Raw genomic sequence first — 22,753 nt, forward strand, 5'->3', positions numbered from 1 at the left:
CAACTTTGTCTACTTACCATAGCCAAAAGGATAACTATATGTTTTTCTTTGGGTTCACCTTCTTACTTAGCTTCTTTAGGTTCGCCAATTGTAGACTCCGTGACCCTTATTTATGGCTAGAAACCAATTATGAGTGAGTACATCCCATGTTCATCTGTTTGAGTAACCCAGACTCAAACACTTTTTTGAAAAGCTCTCCAGTCCAAATTTTAAGCGTAAGCATTATAGTGATCCTAGAGGCGTGAGAAATCGGTACCTGAGATTGATGTTGACCTTGTAAGTGGATGTAACTATTCTCCGAGGATTCCATATCTTCATCAAGGTAGCCCAGCAACCACATCTCTGTGGGGGGTGGGGAGGGCATTCTCGTGTGTAAGTAGTAGAAATCCATTCCAAGTCACTGAAATCAAAAGAGAATTTGTTGCCTCTTCATGAAGGGAATGTGAGAGTATGGTAGACATAACCGAATTCTGGACTCTGAGGATCGCTGACTCTCAGCTCTATATTTTTCAGTGTAGTAGTACAAGCAACAGTGCAGATAACAAGCAACAAGCTTTACAGACAGCCACAAGATTGAGAATCCAACAGCCGCCACCTCCTTGACCATTTACACTAACCTCATGAACCTGACTTCACGACATACATGTTCCCAATCATAAACGTGAGGATAATGATGATTCTTACCTCCTAGGTTTGGAGAAGGACCAAATGAGTTTAAATACGAACTGTCGAAATGATGGTCTTTGCTAGTAAGTTCGTTCCTCCTGGTGACAAAGATTTCCCAACACGCTTCTGTAGTCCTTCATGAGAGGATTCCATAGGAAAAGAGCACCTCTCCTGGGAATTTCAGAAACAAGCATAGACAGAGTCTCACTAACTGAGGCAGGAGCATGTGTCCAAGCCTGGAGTGGAGGCTAGGGTCTGTCCCAAGTGAATACTTAAACAGAAGGAAGACTGGGCACCTGGACGGAAAATCGGGATTGCCAACACCTGTGGGAAAAGCAAGGCGCTGCCATGCAGCTGCACTCCAGGCTGTGGGGCATGGAGAGGGGCATCACTGGGGCTTTCTGGCTTCCAGCCTAGCTCCAGGCTCAGTGAGAGGCCTTGTGAAGAGGGAATAAGGCAGAGTGCTAGAGCAGGACAGCCGGCACCTTGTCTCCATTTATGCTTGTGAACACATGCACCATACACAAACATACTCACAAAAAATATGGTAAATCACAGTTGTTGTTATTTTGTACAATAATAAACAATGGTATTCATAGAAAAATATATTGCCTATGAGCCATTTTATAGAAAAGTTTAAATTTATTTATTGCTTGAGGAGTCAGATTTGACAATTACAAAAGTCCCTTTCAACTTCAACGAGATTGAGTTTTAAAAGGACTTCGGGACATAATAAAAAAATTAAACGTAATGAAATAAATGTTCAGTGCCCTATAGAGGGACCACATATTATACAAAATAACAAATGAGCTATTTGAGGTTTCTGTGACAAGAATCAGTCATGGATGCTTTATAGAGGAAGGCGGTTTTGAGGAACCATCTGTGTGCCATGGAAACACACATTGGAGGTGAGCAGAAGAGTGTACATGAGAAATGGATGAAAACCAAATAATTTAGTGTGTTGCATATTTTCCCATTATAAAATGAGTTTTTTTTAAAAAAAATGTATCGTTTTATAAAACACAAAGTGAGAAGAAGTTGCTTTCAGTAATAGTTTGCCTTACTGCACTCTCTCTGACACTCAGGACCCTCTCTGATGCAGGGCCACTCTGGACACAGACAAAGCTGGGGCAGACACCCAAGTCCACTCAGTAGAATCCATTTCCCCCGCATTTACTGTCTTACCAGTAGGAGGGCCGGCAACCCATGGGCACTCAAGAGTATATCATTTTATGTTTAGTCTAGCCAAGAATAATTAAAACCATTCCCAACATATATAGCACAGTCTATTTATCCAGCTATCGAGACTTGTCACCTCCTCAAATTATTCATAAACTCTTCTCTCTTTGGGATTATTTTTGTTTATGTTGCTGGTGTGTGCATGTTTGAGTGTATATATGTTCATATGTGTGGGCACACATGCCTGCGCGTGAGGGTGGAGGCCAGAAGTTGACACTGAGTAGATTCCTTGATCACTCTCCATACTATACATTGAGGCAGAGTCTCTCACTTGAAGTTTGCGGTTTTGCTGTCTAACTAGCCAGCTTCTTCAGAGGCTTTCCATCTCACCCACTGAGCTCTGGGATCACAGGTGGGCCCCCATGCCAACTCTGCATTTACATGAATGCTGGAAATCTAAACTCTGATCCACATGCAGCAAGTTCTTTGCCCCTCAAAGCCATCTCTCCAGCCTGTGTTGTTGAGTTTTGGTTGGGGGAAGCTGTTTATTTGTTTGGGGATTTTTGTTGTTGTTGTTCATTTGTCTGGGTGGTTATATGCTTTCAATTTTGTTTCCGTTTTTGTTTTGAGACAGGGTCTCACTATGTAGCCCAAGCTGGCCTGAGACTTGTGATCATCCTGCCTCAGCCTTCCAAGTGCTAAGGTTACAAGAATGACTTTCTGTAGAGAGGAAACTTGAATGACCCTTAAGTTCTTGATTAAACTGACCTCTTTCTTTAAGACTGACCGTAGTACTACACACCCCTCATTTACCTAATTTCTCTTAAAACTAAGACATTAGAGGAAAAAAGAAAAGTCCTCCAAATAGAAGAAGTCCATTTCTGTAATTATTTTTAAAAAGTCATATGCAAAAAATGTGGCTGATAAGATGTGCCATGACATTGTACATACATGACACCAGCAATAACTGGAAGCCGAGTGCAGGCGCTCAGTGCAGGCGCTCAAAGATGAAGAACACAGACACATGAGCATCCCAGATGGAGATGACTCATTCCCCTTGGGAAGGGGCCGTTCCAGTCCAAGCTAGTTCTAGAACACTCTGTTCAGTGTTAGCATCCTAGCCAATCTTGAGGATATTTGGGTCAGAACCCTTAGTACTACATAGTGTCCTTCTCAATTTACATCATCCCCGTCAGTGCTGGAGACCAGCTAGCCTCTGAGAGGACTTCCTCTGGAATGCAGGTGACTAGTGACTTCTGGGCATCCTTGAATCACTGGGATCATGGCACACTGCGTATTCCTAAGCCTGGAATCAAAACACTCTCCCACAGACAGGCTACCCCAGCCTAAGAAGATCTGGCCCAGTTATACCACTTCCCTATGCAACATCTGGAAGGAAAACAAGGGAGAAAAGTCAAGGTTCTTTTTTTTTTTTTATTAAAGTCACAGTAAAACTGGATTTAACCAGATGAGTCAGAATTTATGTAAGATATATGTGAATGTGTGTGTGCACGTGTGTGTGTGTGTGTGTGTGTGTGTGTGTGTGTGTGTGTTAAGCTGACATTTACATAAATTCCTGTGAAACCAAAACACAGAGCACAGAAATGAGCCAGGGAATTAAGATCTCTAGGAAAAAGAGAAAAAAAAATCACCCAACAAGATTTCAGTATGCCCTGTTAAGTTTGTATAAACTTGGTGGTGGGGTAAACCAAATAATTAATGGCTATGTAACCACCAGTCAATCATCTGTGTGGCTCGAGACCCAAAAGAGCAGACGTCTGCCTAGGAGCATGTTAGAGAGTAGACATGCCTAGGAGCATGTTAGAGAGTAGACATGCCTAGGAGCATGTTAGAGAGTAGTCTCCATGCCACATCCAAACTCATAGACAAATATTGAGAATGGGAGGGGCATTCTTGGTCATTCTGCCTGGGCCAATCACACATGGCTCTGCGGGTTCCTGGGCATGGAATGCTGACTTGTTCTTAAGATTCGGGCTCATGCTACGCTTGTTATTGTTGCTGTTGTTGTTGTTGTTGTTGTTTTAGGGTTTTGTTTTGTTTGAGACAAGGTCTGACTATATAGCCCTGTCTGGCTTGGAGCCAGCTGCATAGACCAGCTTGCCTTGAACTCACAAAGATCCATCTCCTAAGTACTGGACTTAAAGGAGTGCCCGCCTGACCCAGCTTTCACACCAGTCTTCATGTTTAAAGGCTTTAATACTAAAAGAAATTTATTTTCACAGACAATGTAATCCACTTGATCATAAGGCAGAATTGTTAAAATTTTAACTTTTTGTTATTTTTTAATAGCATGCTCAAAACTTCTTTCTATAATGATTAAATGTAGGGGACAATAGGCGGTGATAAAAACAACTTTTTTGTGTGAGAAATACAACCAACGTTCTCTAGAGAGCTCTAAGCCATTTTCACATGCCTTCTAACCTGGCAGAAGTACCAGCCCTCAGATTAAAAGACACATCACTAGCTTCTTGAAGTGTCTTAGAGGTCTCACTACAGAAGCCACTGGACAGTGAGAATGGCCTGTGTCTGGTGGGGCAAGATTTAGGTTACACACAGAATTAGCAAAATCTCACCTGAAGCCTTTACGCAGGACTAATATTTAAAGTATGCAGATGCAGCCCTTAGCAGACCAGGCTGGGAGCCATGTTTCAGATCTCTGTACACAGAGTGCCATGCCATCTTCACTGCTCAATTTTGGCCTAAAGATCAAGGACAACCATTCACAGTTCTCCCAATCTCCCATCACCACGCTGCGCTCAAGGGATGCTGCTCATCTCGAGGCATGTTTGTTATTATTCTTTTTGTTGTTTGGGTCTTTTGTTTGGTTGATTTGGTTTGGTTTTTTGTTTTGTTTTGTTTTGTTTTTGCTGTTTTTATTGTTTTGTTTGCACTGCCTGTCTCTTCTTCAACTGCACAGGTTTGTTCGACTACCTCCTTCATCCTTGAAGCTGTTTATACAGACGTATAACATAAGTTTCTCAATTACATTCTTATTCCAACCCCAGGTTCTCCAGAGAGACTAAATAAAAATTAAATTTCACCAATTACAATCAGCCATGGAGGTCTTCAAATGCTTCACAATGTGGCTTAATATGAACCATTCACATCCCAAGTACAGCCCCAAATAAGTTATCTTTGATTGTCTTTCAGGCTGTGCGTCACCGTGCGGTGTCTCCCTCCCAGCCTAGGGCAGGATGATGCTCCTGACCCCTTCTCTTGAGCCGATGGGAGCATGCAGCTTGCTCTGGCCACTGAACGTGAGCAGAGGTTTCACTTCCCTGTGTCCATTTTCTTGCCTGCCACAGTGGTCAAGGTATGTGTGACTCAGCCTCTACCCTGAATAAAGAAGACAGCACTGCAGAGAAGAGATACAAAGTATGCAAACAGAACAAACAAAAGCCAAAGTTGAAACAAAAGAGTGTTATTTCAAATTACTGAGCTTTGGGGATTGTCTGTTATGGCGACCTAATGCCCCTGACACTTTAGTCCTAATGAAATGTTATTCTTTCACATAAAAGAAACGTCCGGGGCACTGAGCATCATGGCAAATCTGAAAGAGAAGAAACGTGGGCTCTATTACATGAGAGCGTGTGCATGATATGTAGATACGTACGCAGGTTATTGACAGGCACTTTGAGCAGTAGTAAAACTGCTCAAAGCCCTTAGATAATCCACAATTTTCAAAATGTCATAGAAAAACAAGTTCTTTGACTTGAACCCATTTGTCAAAATCATTTGCAGGGTCACATTTCCAGGACCAAGTCCATTAATCAAATGGAACTTCATTCTGAGGTACCAAACAAACTAACTAGTTATTGGGCTCCTCTGTCATTGAGGAGGGCCAGGCTGACCCAGGAGGAGATGATCACAAGAAAAAGAGGAGCATCTGGTCATTAACAGAATTAGAGAACCCTAACCAAGTCAAAGGCCACACGGTAGCCTCTCACGTCAGAGAGTATGAAGCCAGAGCTCAGCATATGTATTGTAAGGAAAATTCCAAATACACAATATTTGATTGAATTCCTAAGGCAAAAACCTTAGAGGGATGTTTTGGGGGTCTGTAATGAGTAACTGAATGCTGTGTTCAAACGGGGCCTCATAAACTTGATTGCACTTGTACACTCTACCTACAACCTGCACACTTTCCCGCCTTTGAAACTCTGTAGCTCTGAAGGATTTTCTTCCTCACTGCAGGAAAGAATTGTCTGAGTTTCTCCTTTAAGTAAAGAGAAAACTGTCCGTTTTCAACTTGCTTTGAACTGATGAGTCAGGGCGCGATGGATGATGTCATATGTTAGCCTGCAATCCCTGGTGTGGTTCTCGGGGGCTCCCTGGAGCTCTCCACTCAGTCCTGTCCCGTTTCCGTGGCAGACAGTACTCCCCGGGTTCCATCCTTTCTTCTTTGGCTTCTTCCCAGCCCCAGGCCAGGAACCTGGCTAGCAGGGGATAAAACAGGAAGTCTGAGCGCTTCAGCCGGCTGCGAGCCCCCTAGTGTTTTCCCACTTGGCGTCCTGGCCTGGTTCCCCAGAAGTACAAACACACGCACAGAGCCCCATTGTTGCCGCCTTCCCCGGCCCACTGGTCCTAATATGGAATGCAGCAGGAAACCCACGATTTCCTGACTCTCGGCAAGCTGGAGGAAGAGAGGGGGGAAACTCCGTTTAAAAGCCTTGCCCTCCTCCATGTTAGCTGTGTGCTGGAAAACCAGGCAGGAGTTATCCAAATCCCACCGTGTCATCAACCGGGCTGGGGATGGGGAGGGCAGAGTGAGACTCTCAACAGGCTGCTGCAATATTTAGACTGCCAGGAAGTCCCGGGAAGTCTGTGGAAAGGAGAGCGTCTTAACTCCAGCCATTGAGGGAAAGGGACAGACCTTTTACATCCCTCCTCCCAAGAGTGCGTTCCCCTTCTCGTCCAGCATGGTGAGCAGCGGGGCTGGTGTGTGTCTGGGCCGTGCCTGGGAGAGCCAGGCCAGCCACAGTCAGGTCGCCTGAGCCGCCGTCTGGGGCCGGACTCACCGCTCCATGCGCTGCCGAAGCCCCAGCAGCAGCAGCCTGAGCCGCCAACATGAGCTGCAGAGAGGGGACTGACAGCAGCTGCGGCTGCGGTGGGCGCGACGAGAACAGAATCCTGAAGTGTGTGGTGGTCGGGGACGGCGCGGTTGGGAAGACCTGCCTGCTGATGAGCTACGCCAACGACGCCTTCCCGGAGGAGTACGTGCCCACTGTGTTTGACCATTACGCAGGTAGGAAAAAGTGGGGACCAAGTTTATCTAAAAGAGCGATGGGGATGGGGGCACAGCCCAAGTTCAGAAGGGCCTGGCTTACCCAGAAAGTCAGAGTCAGATGTGGGGCTGGCAGGTATCAGGTTAACTCAAGCCAAGAAGGTTGTTAGAAGTCTGGGGGAGAACCTGCGCATCAATTTACATGGTACCGCCTTCCCCTTGAAGGCAATGTGTAATCCTGGAAAATATCCTCCAGACCTCACGGTCAGAAATTTTTCTCAGCATTTTCCTCTGAACTTTCCTATACTTTTCACGAATGCTTTTATGTGTGGTGTAATTGCATAAATTTCCATTAAAAAAAAATCACCACTAGACACGTGGGAAGAATGCTCTTCTCTGTCCACGTTAGCTACTCCTTCGTGCTGGTCATAAACAAAAATGTTAAGAAAACCAGTTTTTTTTTTTCTGGATTATTTTGGGCCTAAATTTTGTACTTTCTTCTGGGGTGGTAGGCGAGGAGGAAGGTGCCCCCATTCTTTTAAATACTGAGCGGGAAATTAAGCAAAAGATCGCTATGTTTTTAAAAGTAAAAATTCAAATGTAAATTAAATCACTTCTGAGTGTGTCCCCAAAAATACGAATTTTAGTAGTCACAGCTTAACTCTTTCTGAGACTTCTAGTTTGGGAGGTTGGAACGCTTGTGGAAGTTTCGGTCAGCATCCTGCTTTGGTTCCCATCTTGACTGTGATCCCGTAAGCTTCCCCTATGGGAATTGATGTGTTTCTCTCAGCTCACTGTGGCCTCGGTTTTATAACATTTTTTTGAACGTGGCGATCACCAGAGAATTATCAGGGATCTGGGGTCTTGGGGGGTCTGGTCTTCACCTTGGTTTGGGATCTGGATTCCTGTGGAGGAAGCCGCCCACCTGAAGCCAGTCTGAGTCTCTACTCTCTGGTCATTTGAAATCCTCCGTCCACAGGAAGTAGCCGCTTCTCCGGAGTGCCATAGTCGCCCCCATCGCCCCTTCCTTTTAAGTGTACATATTTGTGGTGGGGGTACACTGTGGACAGGCAAGAGATTCACTGCTGGGGAGGGCGTCCATTTCCTAACAAGCTTTTTTTTTATGTTTGTGGAAATTACCTGTAAATTTTAATGCCAAGTCTTCAGAGCATTTCTGAAAATGTACTGAGTGTGACCAGGGAAGAAGTTTTTAATGGGGATGGAACAAAGATTTAAAATGGACTTTTATGTTTATGGGGGAGATGTGAATTAGAGGATTCTGTACCTTGAGGCAGGGACTCTGGTTCTGGTCCCAGAAACATTGTCCCAAAAGTGTTTCTCCTGTATCTTCTTTATGCCACAAAGGGAAGTGGAGAGACCCTTGGTTCAGGAGCTTCCTGATCAAAGATGGAACTGAAAATCTCCTAAAAGGAAAGGCTTCTAATGCCTGGGAAATTATGTCTCCAGATACCCATCCCTCGGGTGAGCCAATTACAGTCGTGTTGGCAAGAAAGACAAAACCATCTTTGGAAATGAAGTTAGCCTATTAAAAAAAAAAAAATAGAGGTCAAAACAACTAGACTTTGCTAGCATCGAGCTATTTTATTTTTCAATTATAAGCACAATGACTAGTGTTTGAGCACCCAAAACCTCTCAAAGAAGTTTTAATATCTGGGTTTTCATGAACCAAACTGTATTCTCCCAAAGACTCACGGCCCCTAGACACAGAGCAGTTCTTTGCACACAGTAGGCATTCCTGAACACGGTCACTTGGGTTTATGCTACACACGCTTTCATATGTGATCATCTCATGTGCTGTCCGTGTGTTTAAAGGGAAAAGAAAGGCATGAGCCACAGTTCACATCAGAGACTCGGAAAGTGCTGATTTCAATCCCAAAGACCTCACCCAGCTCTTCTTGCTCAGGCTGAGCCTGTAGGTGGCCACCAGGGAGCAAATCAGTGCTAAAATAAGCAAAGGCCCCCCTTCCCCATCTGGATCCAGTTTTCATTCCCTGGGTCCTACTGACCCACTCTGATATGACAACAGGAAACACAGCTGCTGTGTCTTTAGAAAAGTGTCCTTGAAGTCAAAAGCAGCCTGTCTCTTGGAGATGGCCCATCCAGGAGACTAAGTATGTAGTAATAAGGACAGCATACAACAATACCGCATGATCTACTTCTAATATTGCCTTTTTCATTTACTCTGTGGCCTTGAGAAAGTTACTTAACCTCTCTGCGCCTCTGTTCATAGTGATAATAACAGGGACAATAAAGGTATTTGAATCCTTTTTAAAAGCAAAATGAACTCATGTGTGTAAAGATCTCAATGCCCAACACACAATGTGGGGTCAGGTATCATATCAAGGTCTGCTGTGCACACGATGATGAAATCGAATGAAAATGTTATCGAAAGATAAGAACTACAACAAGGAAGAATGTAATTGCAAGCATACGCTGTAATACAAGGACAGGGAGGGAGAGTGTGTATTATTACCCTTATACAGTAGCTACCGTGGAGCTGAGACCTGACAGCCCCGGCAATAGTAGTAAATGGGGTGTTAGCATAAGAGGTAAAATACTAGTTTCACATAAGTAATCGCAGAAGAAAAAAAAGCTGGGGGAAAAGTTGAAGTTTTATTACTCCAAATTTATTTACCTGTCCTTCCTAACTACCAGAATCCCAAAGGACACCAACTCCGTGTGGTATTCCCAAACTTTCTGAGGAGGGTCCCCTTGATCTGTGTCGGGTGCACCTCTCAAAATGTGTTTACATTGCTAGGGCACAGCCGGCACCATCCTGTCATGATTTAAGAGTTTCCTTACTGCCGCCTCCACCCCCTCCTGTGCTGTGACTCTCCTTAAAGGAAGGTCAACCCTTCCCACATCCAGCCGGCCTCTTGCTCTGTGGCTTTGATGGTTCCTGACTCCCCTTAAAGCACATTCTTAGCTTGCTTTCTGGAACACCTCCTCCTGTTTCTGTTCCACACCTCAGCAATTCTCTCTGCCCCCTCTGTGCCTCCCCCGTCTCCCAGGGGCTCAGTCACAACAGAGTTCAGTGGTCAGTCCCTTGGTTCCCTTCTCTAGTTAGCCTCAGAACGCGGGTGTTGGTATCTAAGGTCACAGCTTAAAGTATCATTGATACACTATCAATTTCATATTTATGTCTGCACCCCAACACTCATCTATGCTACTGCCTCACTGTATTTATCAATCTATTAGGCGTCTCCAGCCAATGTTTGTTTGAATTTTCCCATCTGCTCTCCCGCCCCCTCCTTCTCCACATCAGATTGTCACAGGTTTCTTCTGCCCAGTGACTGAGAACAGACACCAGTCTTACCTGTGACTCCTTTCTTCCTTCGTCGCCGTCCTCCTCGCTCTCCATTCAACCATCAGTTATTATCACTTGCCCCTTCACAATGCACCAACCACCAAGCCTGGCCGCTTGCCACCACCCTAATGCCTTTTCTCCTATCCACAGCACCATCATCTCTCACCCACGCTGCTATAGCGGCTTTCCCAACTCCCTGCTTCAAAACCTGTTCCTCTGTGTGTCTCCACCCGGCTGGCAGGGGGAGGGGAGGGGACATCCACAACCTCAGCTCCTAGGTCCCTTCCCTCCACACTCACGCTCTTCCTTTGCTGTGGTGTACTAGGTACCCAGTGACTTTGTCTATTTTCCCTCCTCCCATCTCCTAGCACTGTTCTCGGTATTTCTGCTATAGCCACGGTAGCCTTCTTGCTGTTTCTCATGGAAGAGTCCTGAATACTTGGCATTTGCTCTTACCCTGGCCTGACGCCACACCCCCTCCCAAATCTGGCCTAGCATTGATTGCCATACAATTTAACCCATGTGTCTGTGCTTGTGTTCTCACAAAAACCCACACTTGCTCATGCACATATTCAGACACACACACACACACACACACACACACACACACAACACATGACTCTGGCCTCCCTCTTATTCTGTTATATCTTCCTTTGTCATATTTAACACTACATGACATTGTGTGTTTATTGGCTATTGTCTTAGTTATGGTTTCTATTGCTGTGGAGAGACAGCATGACCACAGCAACTCTTATGAGGGAAAACATTTAGTTGGGTTGGCTTGCATTCTCAGAGGTTTAATCCACTCTCATCATGGTGGGACATGATGACATGCAGGCAGACATGGTGCTGGAGAAGTCGCTGAGAGTTCTACATCTTATACAGGTGCCAGGAAGTGGTCTCAGATACTGGGCGGTACCTCGAGCCTATATGAGACCTTAGAATGCCCTCACAGCCGCTGGGTTGTTGAGTTTAGCATACGACAAGAACACATCTTCCTACTCTTCAGTTTTGGGACCAACCCCTTACTGATAAAATATTCCCATCCATTGGCATCTCAAACGGCATATGACATCAGAATAAGACTCCATCTGGGTTCGGTTGGATTCTGCGCTAAGTTAGGTGGTGTATGTGGTGTGTATGATGAGGCATCATCTGGTTGTATAAACTAAGTCGACTGCAGTTGAAGCCCATCTCCACACACCATCGCCTCACCCTTTGCATCATGCCCTGTACTGAAATGCGTCCTGTCCAAAGGGCCTCTCTCCTAACACTCATTCCACCTAGGGCTCGCTCATCTGAAGTTGGGAGAAGCGACTTCCGTCAGGGAAGTCACTCTAAACCAGCGCTCACAAACCCAGGCCGCCTGTGCAGGAAGCTAACACAATTCATGGAAAAGAGGAAAAACCAGTTACTCTGTCAGCCATGTGAGATATAAAAGGAAGTTGTTTTCACAGAGAACTGAACGCTGGTTCTAATTTTTTCCACCCAATTGAATGGCAGAGTGACAAGGTCGAGTCAGAAGCAGCCCTCACAGCTAGGACAGTAGATGGAAATGATGTCAAATAGACAGGAATAATAAACTGAGTAAAAAACCAGAGTGCTGAGCCCACAGAGAACTTCTCCAGGGGCTAGAGATGTAGCTCCATGGTAGAGCACTTGTCTGGCAGAAATAAGGCTCTGAGTTTCATCCAGGCACTATGAAGTAAAGACTTGTAACTTAGTTCTGTCTATAGATGAAAATTCATTCAGCAGTATCTCTTTTGCTCTTTATGAAAACCCTTACAGGCACCCTAAAGAAAGAATGGTTCATTTTTTTTGAAAACTACAAAAAACCAAACCAAATCTAAAGCAGCTTCATGAGATTATGGAATAAATCAACAGGTACATTTTCTTTTAGATAAACAGCTGAGATTTATTTGACAAAAGGAAGCGATCCTCCCACTTTAGCCTTCTATCCTGCCTTTAGTTCTTCTGGTGTCCAGCTCTCTCCTAAAACTCTCTAGGGACTCTGCCAAGAGTCCCCCCTCAGCATACACTCAGGTAAGGTTGGAAGAGGTCACTACAAACAACAAAGTATGCTCCTGTCACTACAAACGTTTTAAAAATCTCTACAGCAACAACGGGGCACAAATCAAATACATCTTTGACTTCACCCCCAAATTACTTACTGATTTCCTTGAACACCCTTCCTTATTAAGGCAAGGACACATAGGCCCCTCTCAACGGTTATCAGCTGCCAGAAAACGCCATCTAGGATGGGGACTAACAGCAACCTCAGGCTGCACAGGAGCGGCCATTACGTCATTCAGCAAAAGTGTACTGATTTCTCAAGCAGCAAACGAGGCCCTTCACACGCAGTACAAATCCACCTGACATGGTCCCTGCTGCTTTCAGTGGGCTTATAACACAGTTCGAAAGGCTAGTACAAACCAATTGCTATGGTCTGTTTGCTGGGTTACCGGCAGACCACTGAAGCTGGGTTTCGGGTAAGCCACCCGGGGAGACTCTGCAACACCATTCCCCTCTCCTTCTTGAGGGGTCAACAGCAAACATCTCCAAGGCAGCTCTAGGCATTGGATGTTTCTGTTTCTGACTACAGTTGCCTTCTTCCACAAAGCTGTGGTGATGATGGGAAGCAGACACAAAACCCCAAGGGATGATGGGAACAAAACCACAGAGATCTGACTTGTGTGCCAATCTTGAGCCCAAGCTCCAGGTTGTGGAAATCCCAGTCTCTCTGCAATGAGGCAGACTCTCATCTGGCCTAAAATTTGCTTTCCCACATACACATCCATGACACCTTTTAGATTAATAGGGACAAAGCACTTTTCTATATAACACAGTCAGGACAGATCCCACCATTACTTCAATGTGGTCCAACTCCAAGTCCCAGAGTATCCTGGTACTGCCCAGAATACCCTGAAGTCCACCAGCTTCTTATCTGCACCCAGATTTGACAAAAGGAAAGGATGCGATTCGCGTGTTCTCACTTAGGATTTGTCCTGGCTCCCAAGGCAGACATGGTATTCATTCCCCGTCACGCTCAGTTTCGTTTACGCCCCTCCAGGCAGAATGGTAGCATTAGTAACAAAGCTGAAATGACACTGGGCTGCGTGACCACACAGTGAGAGGCACATTCTAATAGCATCAGTAGTGTGATTCAGGCATATTCAGTATCTCTTCATACATTGATTTACCTCTTCACAGTCTTCCTATGAGATGATATTGTTTTCTCAGTTCTGAAAAAGAAAATTAACCACTTTCCCAAGGTTAAATTACTTATAAAGGAGTAAGGAAAGACAATGGACTAGGAAGCAGTATTAATCAACAGATAGGCTAGTGACATTAACCAAAAGCCGCTGTTAGTTAGGGTGTGCTCTGCTAAGCTGCAGTAACAAACAGACACAAATGTTAACTTGTGGCAGGGTATCCTTTGGTGCTATTATGTTCCTGGTCCAGTATTAAAGTCAGGAGAGATTCTTTCCTCCATGCTATTACTCAAAATGCTTCCAATCTGTGACCTTGACACACTGTAGGATCCCTTACCTGTTGACAACTCAGTGAGAAAGAGAACGAGGCGGTTTGAATGGAAATATTTAGAGACACATCCTGGAAGTGACAGATGTCATTTTCTGTCATTCTCCACAGAAGACGGTTTAGTCACACGCCACTCTTGGTCAAAGGAAGGCTTGGGCAAAGCCCCCCTGCGTGCCCAGAACAAAGAACATATTTTGGTTGAAATGAGCAACCTCTTTCTGCTCCTCTCCAGTCACCAAATATTTTAACACACTTTTCCTCATATATAAACAAACTTAACCTTTCCCCAGATAGTTCACTCAGAGTTCCGTGTGTCACACCACCACGCCAAGGTCCAGCATCAAGAGGTGGCTCATCGCCCTCTCAGTATGACTTAAATATGGTTCTTCATGGTCCATGAATAGCCAGTTCTCTCACCTGGTTCTCTAACCACCTCTGCTACCGTGGTGGAACAGAAATAGGCCATCCCAAATATTCAACCCCTTTTCAGAAAGAGGAGAAAGAGGAGATAAAACATAGAATAATGGGACACTAGTGAAAAGCACAAGGAAGTCTCCCTGCACCCACTTAAGGTCCTTACATCACCAGCTGTGAGAAGGACCTCAGGATGACCCTGATACTGCTGGCTAAGAAAACCTTTGGATATTATTCTGAACTTTACAGACCTGGGGTTCCAGAAGGTTCTTCTTCCTTGTCTATCGTCCCTCATAACCCAGATCTACACTGAGCCTTTGTGGAATGTTACTTTCTTGGAGCTTTGCAAAACTTTCTCAGCTGACTTCTAGACTGTGTGATCTGGAATGCCCAGTTGTGATTCTATAAGCATGAGCATGTTAAATACCAAGGTTTCTGCTTAGGTCCTGAGCCGGTCACCCCGTCAGGACCAAAGGGTGTGTCCACTGGACACACTCGTTAAGTCTGTTGTATCGTTGCTCTCAGGCCATGTGTTGTAGCTTAGACCTGAGGGTGACCCTCAGACCCTGTCTACAGCTCAGAGAGAATTCTGGTTTAGAAAAAGCTCCAGCAACATCCGCTGCTCGGATTTCTTTTCCTTTAATACTTCCTCGCTGATCGAGGCACACATGGCAGGGTGTCCGCGTGGAGGTCAGAAGACAACTTGTGTAATCAGTTCTCTCCTTCCACCAAGAGGATCCCAAGATATAAAACATCAGATCTGACAGCCTGGGGGTGAGCTATCTTCCAGCTCAACATTTTTTAAAAACTGTATCTTCTATCTGTGGTGCCCAAAAATTATGAAACTTTTTACAAGGTCATTAACACATTTTCTGTAAGTATATGATCTTAAACCATATGTATTAAGGTCCTCTCTGTCTCTGTCTCTGTCTCTCTCTCTCTCTGTGTCTCTCTCTCTCTGTCTCTGTGTGTGTGTGTGTCTGTGTCTGTGTCTGTATGTGTGTGTGTGTGCGCAGATGCACACATGTATGTGCATGCATATGCATTTGGAGGTCAAAGGGCAAACTCCTCTGTCATCCTCAGGCACATTCACCTTGTTTATTGAGACAGTCTCTCTCTGGGTCCTGGGGCTCACTGAACAGGCTAGCCTGGCTGGACACTAAGCTCTGAAGTCCCTCTTGCCCCTTCCTCCTCAGCACTGGACTCCAAGAGCATGACAGCACTCCTGTCTTTTCAGGTGGGTGCTGATGAAGGAACTCAGGTCCCTATGTTTGCTCAGCTAGCACCTACCATCTGGACTCTCTCCCCAGCCTACTGGTGTTCCTTCTCTTGAAACATCTTGCTGTGTAAAGGACACAGGAGATGCATGGGAACTCAATGACCAGCTAGCTTGAGCAGGCAACAAACAGCAAGAGACCCTGCCTCAAAACTAAACAGGGACAGATACCCAAGGCTATCCCCAGATCTCTACATATACCTCCACACACCATATGTGCACACAAACATCATGCATGCATGCACATGAGATTCTTGTAAAAATTAAAATATGGATCCAAATCAAGGTTGCTAAAAGCTAGGAGCTGGAACTGTGAATACAAATTTCTATAAGCATTTCAGGCATTAGACAATACATGTGAAACTTTTATGTGCTACTTCAAAACCATGAGAATATTGCAAACTCATAGAGTTGGACTCTATGTTCAACTAATGGCATTTGCATGTGTGTTTATGGGTGTATGCATCTGTTTATGTGTGTGTGCGCCCATGTGTGCGGGAGCCAAAGGTCGATGGCAGATAGCTTCTTCAGTCACTTTCCATCTTATTTTTTGAGACATGGCTTCTCACTGAAACTGAGGCTTATCAACCGGGCTAGACTGGCTCCAAGGGTCTGCCTGGCTTAGGGATCTCAGCCCACCCAGGGCTAAGGTTACAGGCACGCACCACCATACCTGCTTTTTATGTGGGTTCTGGAGACCTGAACCCAGGTCCTCATGCTTGCACGGCAGGCCCATAATCAGCAGGCCCCTCCCTGGCCCCTCATGCTTATACAATTCATCAAGTTCAGTAAGCCTTTCTTTATACTAATGGAGATGCCTATAAATCAAGCCAGAAGGAGAAATTTTATTATCAACCATCAATCAATAAGGCAATTTACAAAGAGATATACATATAATTTCCTGACTTGGGAGTTTCTATCAAATTGGGTAGAAATAGACGGGACTTTTAGAGTCTCTCAGAAACAGCCATAAAACTCCTCTAAGTTATGATCTTGAAAGAGAGAACTATACCCAAGACTGAGGCAGAGAGAGACCCTGAAGAAGAAAGCTCACAGCAGTGCTGGAGCGGCCCTGTGAAAGGAGGCATAGAGGGCTCTGTGACTGGGAGGAGAGACTTGGGAGGTCAGAACCGGGCCAACTGGGCATACTACGTGCCAGCTTCTGGGAATCCTGGCACTGGGGCATGATCTACAAAGCTGCCCAGCCATGGATTTTTTTCCCTGAGGCTGCTGCCTGTAGACCAAGTCAGTGGGAGGACTGTGGGGCCGTGGGGGAACACCAAGGGGAGCTGGAGGACTCCTCCTCCCGTGGGAAGAAGGAAGGGAAAGTGCCCGGGTCCCGGGGTGATTCGGGTGCAGTTCTGTCTTGGAAGGGATTATTGTTGCTCCATATTCATGCAGCCCTGTGATTATGAAATGAGCAATAAACATCTGTTTCCCCGCTGCAAACCCTGCTGTTCTGCTTCACGCTTTGACCTAACATTGGGGGGAAGGAGGGTGGGTGGATAACCTCCTCCAGAACTATTTTTCAGAGTCCAAAAGTCCTCCCAATAAGTTAGTATTTGCCTGAAAGAGAGAGAGGGAGAGAGAGAGAGAGAGAGAGAGAGAGAGAGAGAGAGTCTGTAAATTGTGGGAGAGGCAGGAATTCTCTTATCAGGACAGCCCAGTTGACAGGCAATCCTTCAGAGGCAACCAAACCTTCCTCTACAGTCTCTCAGGCTTTCTCAGTATAAGATGTGTGATCTATTGTTGTTGTTGTTGCTGCTGCTGCTGCTGCTGCTGTTTTGCTTTTGTTTTCATCTTTGTTTTTTGAGACACAGTTTCTCTGTGTCACAATCCTGGCTATCCTGGAACTCACTTTGTAGACCAGGCTGCCTCCCCTGGGATTAAAGGCACGTGCCACCTCCTGCTGGCTCTCAACGTGTGATCTTCTGGCTAAAGAACAGTGTGTGGCCCAAGCAAAAAAACTCCATGGACAAAACAGGCAGTTATGGCCACAGCTCATTAATCAAATAATAATTTGGGAATGTTGAGTAACAGTATTTCCCGTGGGCCAAGCCCTGCGTTGCCCCTTGCTGTATTGTTTGAATGTCATTTTAGGTGGTAAGTGTCCTTAGTCTGTGGGCATGGAAACGGAGGCTCCCAGAGAAGTCATTCCTCCCTCTGTGTGGCTAGGAAGTGGCAGAATTGAGGTCGGATCTTTCCCATGGTTGCCTCCTCAGCAAGGTCACAGCAGGTGGGTTAGGCTGAGCTAACCTGCTTGTCTGCCCCTGCACTTTTATATTATTTATTCCTTTAATGCTATTAAGATGCTCTCTTCCCAGCACTCGGGAGGCAGAGGCAGGCGGATCTCTGTGAGTTCGAGGCCAGCCTGGTCTACAGAGCTAGTTCCAGGACAGGCTCCAAAGCCACAGAGAAACCCTGTCTCGAAAAACCAAAAAAAGTAAATAAATAAGTAAATAAATAAATAAATAAATAAATAAATAAATAAATAAATAAATAAAATAAAGATGCTCTCTTCCTAGAAGCTAAACCTGCAGAAGGCCAGGTTCTTTCTGCTTCATTTACTCTTGTGTTCCCAGCCCCTGTAATGAAACCACAGCAGCTCCCTAGACACAGACCTTGAGTCACTGAGTGAGCGACATCCGAAAGTTCCACGGTGGTCTTAACCATTGTACTTCACTGAATGTACTATCCTGTGTGAACAATTAGGAAAGTTTTCCATTTTGAACTTATCCTACCACCCCACACCCTGCCAGGATATACCCTAAGTATCATGAACACACAAAGAATGGCCTTGTTTAAAACTTTCTGTTTTTAAATTAGTTCGGAGGAGGGGTGCGGGATGGGGGTGGGGGTGGAAACTGTTTTGGTCTGGTCGGATTTCAAAGCTGTGAGTTCTGCGTGCTTTAACCAGGCATATAGTGGTTTTCCTAGCTGTATTAAGGGTTTGCTTTTAGCTCTGATTTTTTGACTTTGTGTCCTAGAAGAAAAAAAAAAGGCAACTCAATTTGTTAAAGAATGTAGTGTATACCTTTTCTTTTGAATCACAAGACTAATTAAGAGGGAAAAAAAATAAGTCAGCTCTGAATGTGCAGCACAGATAAACTTCCTAGGAATTATGAGGGACACTTACAAAAGGCAGCTACTCATTTGGTAAGAGTATAGCGATTTTCAGCGGGGGTGCTGGCAAGACACGCGATGCATTCGTCCGTCTGTGCTAAATACGGGGCACTTTGCACTTGTCAAAGCAAGAGCTATGGAGAGAAAAGAGACTGTGCTCTGACCTCAAGACTCCCTCCCTCTGCTTATCCTGGCTAAGCTCACAGTAAAAGCCCTAAATGCTTCTTTGCTCAAGTAAAATGAATTCTGTGTGATATTTGCCACAGTTCAAGCTGGTAAATAAGAGCCCTAGGCATTTTCAAGAGTGAACATGTTTTACTTTTCAAAAGAGATGGAGAGTGGGTGCTAGCTTGTTGAGTGTCCGCGTTGGGCTTTGCTGCAGAGACTCTGTTCCTTGCCCTCACGATGCTCATAGCAGGCACATTCTTTGGATCCACGACATCAGAGTTCCCTCCTCTCCCGTGAGGTCAGTGACAATTGAGAAAAACCTCATTATCACCCTCACAATAATGACTCCTCATGTACTCGAAGACCAGGAAAATTTCATCCTTGTTAACATGAAACACTTCAGCCAGTTTTTTCCAGTTCCCTTCATATCTGACCTATTATTCTTTCCCCCTTTTTTGATGAGAAACATGAGTTTACTCAGGTCACTCACAACAACATGCAAGCACTTCAGACACACGGCCAGTACAGAATAGCTTTACTGTATTTTTCGCAGGAGTAAGTGAAGGCCCCCTAAGACCAAGTTCTCAGCACAAAAAAGATTTGTTTGCCCCAGAGGGCAAAGGGCAAGGATAAGGGACAAAGACAGGAGATAGAGGACAAGGGATAAGGGGAAGGGTCAAGGGGGAGGGGAAAGGATATTTGTCCCAGAAGGACAAGGCACTGCCTCTGGATAGAGAGGAGATAGATGGACATGGTACTTAGAAAATGGCAGTTTATGAAGGTAAATGGGGGAAAACACGTGTTAGGATGAGATGTTTAGTTTTGATTGGGCTTGTTAATTAGGTGAGCCAAAGGGGGCCTTTGATTGCTATGCCTCAATACTTTGAAAGCTGAGACTTGGTAGGCAGTCTCAGGAGAAGGAAGTGGCCAAATAAGGGAATGGACCTTGTTGGCTAGCTTTAGGAATGTAATCTAATGGTTTTTAGCAAAGAAGAGGGAAGAGGGGAAGGGCAAGGCCTACCAGAGCCACATCTGTCACGCTCAAGCCAACTAGAGTCCCTTCAATAAGTATCTTGCCACATGGTTAGGCACAGCCCTAATAGGATGGATAAACCTTAACCAAATCACCATCATCCTCATTATCATTATCACCATCACCACTATCATCAACATCATCATTATCATCACCATCATCATCATCGTACGTATACGGGTGTTTTGCCTGAACTTATGTCTATGTGCCATGTGTGTACCTAGTGCATAAGGACATCCCCTGGAACTGGAGTTACAACTGTGAGTGTAACCCAAGTCCTCTGAAAGAACAGTGCTCTTACCATCTCTCCACACCCCTAAAGAATCTTTTAGATGACACTTGTCATTTGCTTTTTATCCCTTGCCACTCAGGTTGATCAGTCAAGTTGACAAACGCAGACAGCTGAAGCCGTCAACATGAGAGAGAGCACTGTTTCTTTCCCAATATGCTAACAAATATCCATGATATTGCCCCTATCTATCTACATTATAAGGTCATGTTAAGGCTCTCAGAAGACAAGATTTATTCAGATCTTAAAATTCATGTAATTTTGAGTCCCGCTAGCAATTCAAGCAGTCAAGCTAAAGCAAAGCTTGATCGCGGTGCCCTAGGTCAGTGTCAAAGGAGACATCTTGGCTGCTCTGGTTGCCGTGCACCTCACAAAGCTCATTTTAACAGATTTTACTAGGACTCAGTATACCATGTAGACTGTGGTGACTGATACTGATTGCCAATTTGATAGGATCTAAACTCGCTGAGGAGACAGTCTCCGAACATGCCCGTGCAGGATTATCTAGTTCATGTCCTCTGACGTAGGAAGACCCATGTTAACTGTGAATACACTGTCCCGGCCAGGCTCCCAGAATGAATTAAAGGGAGAAAGAATGCTGGGGACTAACACTTACTACTCTTGCTTCCCGAATGTGGATTCGTGCGACCTGCTGCTTTAGGCTCCTGCCTCTGTGACTCCCCACCATGACAGACTGCACTCCCCAACTACGAGCCAATGTAAACTCTGTGCTCCTTATTTTCACCAGGGCATTTTAGCACAGAGACAGAAAAAGTAACAAAACATATCTAAATACATAGTACTGGCAAATCACAAGTAAGTCAGTCTCTCATCTCATATGCTCCGTATCTAAATCAATACCCAAAAATCTTTTTAAGGGAAGTACACATTAGGCAAACATCCTACTCAGGAGTTTCAACATTTACTCCCAATGAAATTCCAGTTTCACAAAAGGCATTTTGTACCCATGTGTGTTGTGTGAAGACTTTTCCTGCGGAGATGCAACACACATCTACTCACTTCAGATAGGGAGCCCATAACAGACCAAAGTACAGAAACCACCGGAAGTCCAACTTTCTGAACCAATGAGTTTTATTGGGGTCACTTACAGGAGCAGAAATGACTCAAAGACAGCTGCATCCCCAAAGCCCACCCTGGCACCAGAGATAGTTCACAAAAGCTGGGAGCCTGAAGCACACTGCACAGCCTGCAGGCATCTCAACAACTCGGAGAGAGTACTTTCCAAGTGGCTTTAAATGTCTCCCCGGCAACTTGGATGGTTTCTGTTTCTTCCGGGAAGCTGATCTGGTCTCCGAGTCTTCTTGGCAACTCGGCTAACTGGAGAATGACTCGCAGCAGTCTTTATTGCTTACTCGGCCAGAGGAGCCTAGTGAATCTGATCAGTTCGAGGAACTTCCTGAAGCTATTTTGAGCTGTTTACCTAACTGAAGGTTGAACTGTACAGGTCTTGGAGGAAACTTTCTCAATTCTCTGGCCCCTTCTTCCTGTTCTTACATTCTTTCCACCCCTTCTTCAGCAATGATCCCTGAGCTTTGGAGGAGGGGATTATAGATGTCCACTATGGCAAAGAATTAGGCCACTAGGTCACAGCATCTCTGTGCCTCAGCAGTCACTTAGTCTCCAGAGCATCAGCAGTGATTATGAGCGGAGGATGACAACGATGGTGATCTCTAAGTATAAACAAACATTCAGAAAGCATCTTGAGCAGGCACATCATATCCATCGAGTAGAACCATAGAACTTGCTTCCCCACTGGAACATATGACTCCCCAGCCACAGGTTTTGGTTCGTGCTTATAGTACCATGTATTAATTCCCCCTTGAGGAGTGGACCTTAAATCCAATCCAAAGGTTGTTGGTCTTACCTATTGTGGGGAACCTCAAAGTTGGCTCAGACCCCAACTTAGCAGACCAAGTTCTTAGCACAAAGGAGACTTATTTGCCCCATAAGAACAGAGAACAGCCTCTGGATAGAGAGGAGATAGACATAGCACATAGGCAAATGGCATATATATATAAAGGGAAAAGGGAAAACCCCGTGTTAGGAAAAGGTGTTTAATTTTAATTGGACATGTTAATTAGGAAAGTCAAAGGGGGTTTTTGATTGTGGGACTTCAATACTTTGATAGCTGGACCTTGGTAATCAGCCTTGGGAGGAGGAAACGACCAAATAAGGGAATAGACCTTGGTGGCTAGCTTTAGGAATGTAACCTAAAAGCTTTTAGCAAGACAAATGGAATGGGAGAAAAGGGCAAGGCCTGCCAAAGTCCTGTTTGAGTGGGCTAGGGCACCTTCCTCTATGAGAGCTGAACCCCTATTGCACAAGCAGACACATCCTGCCTGGCGCATCCTATCAGTGCGTTAGCACTCCGGGTCCATAACTAAGGCGGAATGTTGGTGGCAGCTCTCCACCAGCAGTCTACACCGTCCCCTCTGGCACTATGAAAGCCAGCCAGGAGAGAGGGAGTGCCA

At 45.2% G+C, this 22,753-nt stretch overlaps 1 protein-coding gene across 1 annotated transcript in view; it reads left to right on the plus strand.

The window, feature by feature from the left end:
* The first annotated feature begins 6,434 nt into the window (after positions 1 to 6,434).
* Rhoj (ras homolog family member J) overlaps positions 6,435 to 22,753 on the plus strand; it is an 85,191-nt gene continuing 68,872 nt past the window's right edge. The window contains exon 1 of the mRNA XM_005343213.3: positions 6,435 to 7,111. Within this exon, the coding sequence (XP_005343270.1) occupies positions 6,934 to 7,111 (178 nt within the window). The 5' untranslated portion in view covers positions 6,435 to 6,933. The remainder of the gene's footprint in view (positions 7,112 to 22,753) is intronic.

The sequence above is a fragment of the Microtus ochrogaster genome, chromosome 1 (genome assembly GCF_000317375.1).
Source record: "Microtus ochrogaster isolate Prairie Vole_2 chromosome 1, MicOch1.0, whole genome shotgun sequence".
In the NCBI taxonomy this organism is placed as follows: Eukaryota; Metazoa; Chordata; class Mammalia; order Rodentia; family Cricetidae; genus Microtus; species Microtus ochrogaster.